Source organism: Echinops telfairi, unplaced genomic scaffold (assembly GCF_000313985.2).
Source record: "Echinops telfairi isolate 266 unplaced genomic scaffold, ASM31398v2 ScPeMD7_18;HRSCAF=68, whole genome shotgun sequence".
In the NCBI taxonomy this organism is placed as follows: Eukaryota; Metazoa; Chordata; class Mammalia; order Afrosoricida; family Tenrecidae; genus Echinops; species Echinops telfairi.
Window position 1 is genome coordinate 13,967,201 of NW_022103915.1, and position 5,229 is coordinate 13,972,429.

General features: G+C 52.1%; 1 protein-coding gene across 1 annotated transcript in view; it reads right to left on the minus strand.

Moving 5' to 3' along the window:
- Positions 1-6: 6 nt before the first annotated feature.
- The window catches only part of KCNK13 (potassium two pore domain channel subfamily K member 13), a 106,144-nt gene continuing 100,921 nt past the window's right edge, over positions 7-5,229 (minus strand). The window contains exon 4 of the mRNA XM_030885008.2: positions 7-1,357. Within this exon, the coding sequence (XP_030740868.1) occupies positions 465-1,357 (893 nt within the window). The 3' untranslated portion in view covers positions 7-464. The remainder of the gene's footprint in view (positions 1,358-5,229) is intronic.

Below are 5,229 nucleotides of genomic sequence, written 5' to 3' on the forward strand. Positions count from 1 at the left end.
CCAAGCAACCTCTACTGTTGCTTTTGTGATTCATTTTTTAAAAGACTGGTTTCAAGAAGAAAGACCAGGAGCGAGGCTTTGAGACTTCTGGTTTCCCAGAGCCCTGGGAGGCTGCTATTCTTAGAGCCAAGAAAATGCAATCTCTACAGTGGGGTTTGCACCCAAACCCAACAGGTGGCCGCGGAGACGATGCTGCCTCCTGGCTGCTCCCGGTGTTTCGGAGAAGAAGTGCACCCCACGGGTTTCAGCTTCCAAAGCCCATCTCTAGGCCTTTCTTTCTAAGTGTCCCTGGGTGGGTTTGAACCACCCACCTTTCGGTTGGGTGGTGAGCAGCTCGGTGCTGAGCTGTTAGCACGACCCATAGCCCCAGTGGACCTTGGTCAGGCTCGCAAGAGCAGCTTTCAAAATGAACCAAATCACCACCCTTCCCCCAGGCCTCTCAGCCCAGGGTCCACGCCTCGCTTCTACCTGTCCCCACTGGTCTCTGCCAACCGGTTGTTCATTATTGCCAAGGCTCCGATGCCCCCTGAGAACTCGCTGTCCTGGGACAGCGTGCTGGGCTGGTGGGGGCCGCCGTTGGCGGTCTCGGACAGCTGCTTCTGGAGGATTGCCAGGGAGACCTTGTTGGCCGCCAAGAAGTCGTTCATGGAGATCATCTCCCCCGAGAGGCGCCGCCCATCCATGTCGCTGTCCAGGACGCCGTCTGTGTCTATGGAGATGTTGCACCGGTTCTGGACACTGCCGGGCACCACTGCGTTCCTCCGGGCCCGGAAGAGCCTCCTTTGGTACAGCTGGCAGCACCCGCCCTCCATCTTCCGCAGGATCCAGTTGACGGACTGTTTGATGAGGATGGAGATGACGTTGAACAGGGAGTAGATGCAGCAGACGCCCATGAGGATGACGAGAAAGTTGGCCAAGCGGTAGACGGTTTGGTAGCCATACTGGGCGTTCTGACTGCTGACGAGGTCACCAAAGCCAATGGTGCTGAAAGCCACAAAGCAGAAGTAGAGTGAGTCGAAGAAGCTCCATCCTTCCGTGAAGGTGTACATGGTGGAGGCGCAGCAGGAGATGAAGAGGGAGGCGACGCACAAGATCAGCATCACGTAGTACACCGAGGGCTTCCAGCCGGCCAGGCTGTCTTCCTCGGCCTTCCTCAGCTCCTTCAGGCTCTCCTGGGCCAGGGTCCCGCTTCTCTGGAGCTGCCGCTGGCGGCACCGTTTCATAACATAGGCGATGACGGTGATCAGGCGCTCCAGGAAGAGGTTGAAGAACAAGATGGTGCTGGCGCACCCAATGAGGCCGTAAAAGATGAGGAAGATTTTCCCTCCAACCGTCGCTGGAGTGGTCATCCCAAACCCTGCAGGAGACAAAAATCAGAAGAGAGAGGAGTGAGGGGGGCGGTCCACGGCGCCGTGTGTGGATTCAGGGTCTTGGCTTGGATGGCTGTCAAAGTACTTCGAGAGGCAGTTTCAAGGGTGGATGCAAACAAAGCGTCCCTCCACAGATGGGGCGGTAGACACAATGTATCACATCATACAAGAGAGTATTCTTCAGGTCTCAAGAGACATGGAGTTCTGATAAACAGTTCTGATAAACCTGGGGAACATCGTGCCCAGCGAAATATGCCAGGCACAAAAGGACAAAGCGCAGGCGGCTCCCCTTTCATGAGAGCCTTATCCAGTGAAGATAGGTGGTTCCCAGGAATTGGGAGGAGGGGAAAAGGGGAGTTAGGGAAGGAAAAAGGTAGGAGTTTCACGAACCAGCTAGTCTTACTCTATCTAGGATTGAGAGGGAGGAGCCCACGCCCATTTTTTCCAAACAGGACTGTATTGTGCTTTGGGTGGAAGTGCGGCTGCCATTGGACACCCTGCACCCAACTTGACAGGACACGGGTTCCATTTGTCACAATGGGTCCACCTTCTCTTTTACTGTGTTTGGGTCTTGCTGGTGCCATGACTCCAGTTCCCCTGCCCCCTGATCTCTGTCCCTTTGCTTTGGAGGAAATGTTGACCTTGTTTCTCCCACGGATGTGTTTCAGCACAGCACCGTAAGCCCACTTCCACGGAGCCATTTCCAGCCCATAGCGACCCGATATAGGGCTTCTGAAGCTGTAAAACCTTTACAGGAGCAGACAGCCTCATCCTTCTCTTGCAGAGAGGGTGGTGGGTTTGAGTTCCCAACCTTGTGGTTAGCAATCCAACTGTTACCTGACAGCCCCACCAGGGTTCTTGAGTAGACACCACACTTAACAGGTAACATCCTTCATGGGCCAGTCTGCTGTTTAGCTAAAAGGTGGTCTCAAAGGTCCCACTTCTTTCTGAAGACACTGGTGGTAGAGTGGGTGAAGTGCTGGGCCTCTAACCACAAGGTCAGCAGTTTGAATCTACCAGTCACTCCATGGGGTACAGATGAGACTGTCTGCTCCCGTAAAGCTTTACAGCCTAGGAAACCCAAAGAGGTACTTTTGCTTTATCCTACAGGCTCGCAAAGCGTTGGGATGGACTTGACGGCAGCGAGGTTGGCTCTGTGGGCTAGTGTTCGGGTCTGGGCTGCTAAAAGATCATCTACATCCATTGTGCAATTCAGCCAAAGGCACCTCTTCCCTGAGTGTGTGCAGCTATCAAAAGTGGGTAGAGCTTGGTAGCAGCAGCCTGGGCTGCATGTCAACCTCTGCTCCTTTGGCATCATTGAACAAGATGCTGCCTGAGCAATGCTACCTAGTAGCCCCGCTTCGGAGAGATAAGCTCAGGCTCCTACAATGGAATGGAGATACATCAGAATCCATTTCTTCTACAAACACTTGCCGAGTGTTTCCAGGAAGTGGGGAGTGAACTGGAAAGGACAGACGTGGTCCCTGCCTCCCCGGACTTCTAGTCCTGCGAGGTGGTGGCTGTATTGTGGGAAACATGTAATGTTGGAGACGATGCGGGGTCTTGCCAGAGCTTCTGAGAAGGGAACTCCTCCTGGACTTGGGGTTCAGGTGAGCACAAGCCAAAGCTTGAGGTTCAGGAGAGGACAAGCTAACGAGGAGTTAGGCAGGTGTGATAGGTAGGTTTATTGTGCCAACCTGGCCAATAGGAACATGTGGGATTAATCAGGTCACAGTTTGATTGGAGGGCAAAGACATACAAGGCTGCGTAAGGCCCTCCCCCCTCCTTTGCTCTCTGGTGATTGGAGCATGCTGGAGTGTGCTGCTGCTTTAGCTAGTTCTCTGCCTCAACCTGTGAGCTACACTACCTGTGGGTCAGCCAACAGTGGATTGTGTCGCTATGCTTGACGCTCCTTCGAGACCTGCTTTGCCACACTGCTAGTGCGTACATCGATTGAGCTTGAGGCTGGTGGATTTTGTCGCCTTGCATTACTTGCATTCCATATCCCATCCTGGCCTGGTTCCATTTGTCACAATGTGTCCACCTTCTCTTTCACTGTGTTTGGGTCTTGCTGGTGCCAGGACTCCAGTTCCCCTTCCCCCTGATCTCTGTCCCTTTGCTTTGGGGGAAATGTTGACCTTGTCTCTCCCACAGATGTGTTTCAGCAGAGCACCATAAGCCCACTGCCATGGAGCCATTTCCAGCCCACAGTGACCCGATATAGGGTTGCTGAAGCTGTAAAACCTTTACAGGAGCAGACAGCCTCATCTTTCTCTTGCAGAGAGGGTGATGGGTTAAATATTTATAGTTATTAACTGTTCCACGGAAGTGAATTGAACTGAATCCTCTGTACTGCTGTGTGGCCTAATTAGCTTTATATTCCTTCTCACTGTAAAAACCTATATATCTATATAATCCTAAGTGTCCTGGTTTCATGTCAATAGAGAACCCTGCCTAACACAGCAAGTAAGGAGAGAGAGAGAGAGAAGTGGGGGTGGGGAAGCAGCGAGACTCCAGGCAGATGAACAACCATAGATGCCAGCAGATGCAGAAATGAGCCCACGACGTGCCCAGCTTTTAAACCAAATTGTTCAGATACCCGCCTGTCGTCTATAAAGTGTTGATGCTTTATAGATGCGGCGTGTTTCTCATTAGTTGCCCACCGAGTGAATTCTGACTCGCTGCCACCCTACACCTTGCAGAGCAGAACGTGCGAGGTACAGTGTTTGAAGCTGCTGGTTTTGGAAGCAGATCTCGGGCCTGTCTCCGGGTTTGAACACTTTATCCTCATTCTACTTGAACATCATGCCATGTTGCTGAAATACATGTCACGACCCCGGCCATTGGCAGCCCAGTTCACAGACATTCCTGATGTGCTCCTGAGCTAGTAACAGCGAGCAGGAGAAGAAAGTGCGCCGAAACGGATGGTGGTGATGACTGCACAGCTCTTCTTAATCCAATCGGACTGTTGAACCGTGTGCTATGTGAGGTGTGTGCCCATAAACCTATTTTCAAGAAGTACACTTTAAAAAAACGTACAGGCTTACTTTTTGGCTGGAGACTGGTGGAACCCCTGAGACTCCGGCCCCTACTCAGCCTGCAGGTCTGGAAACGAACTCAGCTTGTCGTGGCTCAATTTTCAAGAGAACAAGGGGCAGGCCGATAAGAGCAACGCTAACACCAGGGATAGACCACCCGTTTGAGATGAAAAAGGCAGCGTTCCTTCAAGGACAAAGTTCAGAAGGGCTAGGAGCGGAGAAGCGGCAGGGGGATGCAGGGAAGAAGTGCGGTGCATGAGTTTGGGGATCGCAACAAATGACACGAGATGAAACACGTATGAAAAACGGATCTGCTTGGTAAACCTTCACCCCCATTCAAAATGAACAGCTGAAAAAGAAATTGTGCACCTCCTGCTGTGCAGGCGTCCTCGTGAACCGTTTCCAAAGTTTGCATCTCACTGCCGAGGCGCTCAGCAACACCTCCCGATTGCTACCTCACCCCCTGGGTGGCCACGAGCAACCTCTGTTCTCTGTGCGATTGTTTACTCTGGAGATTTCGTATAAACCCACGCCCTCCTATTGACCCTCTATAGTTCTGGGATTATGGGAGCTGACGGCCTCATCTTCCTCCTGGGGAGTGGCTGATGGGTTTAGACTCCAACCTTACAGTGAGCCATTCAACCCTTATTCGACAGCACCATGGGACCATATGCTAATTGTCCTTTTGTGTCTGTTTTATTTCATTCAGTGTGAGGTTTTCCAAGGTTCACCCATGTAGTAACTTGGGCCAGAACATTGTTTCTGCATAGGACAGAAGACGGTTATATAAGGGGGTACCCAAAAAACCGAATGGCACTGGG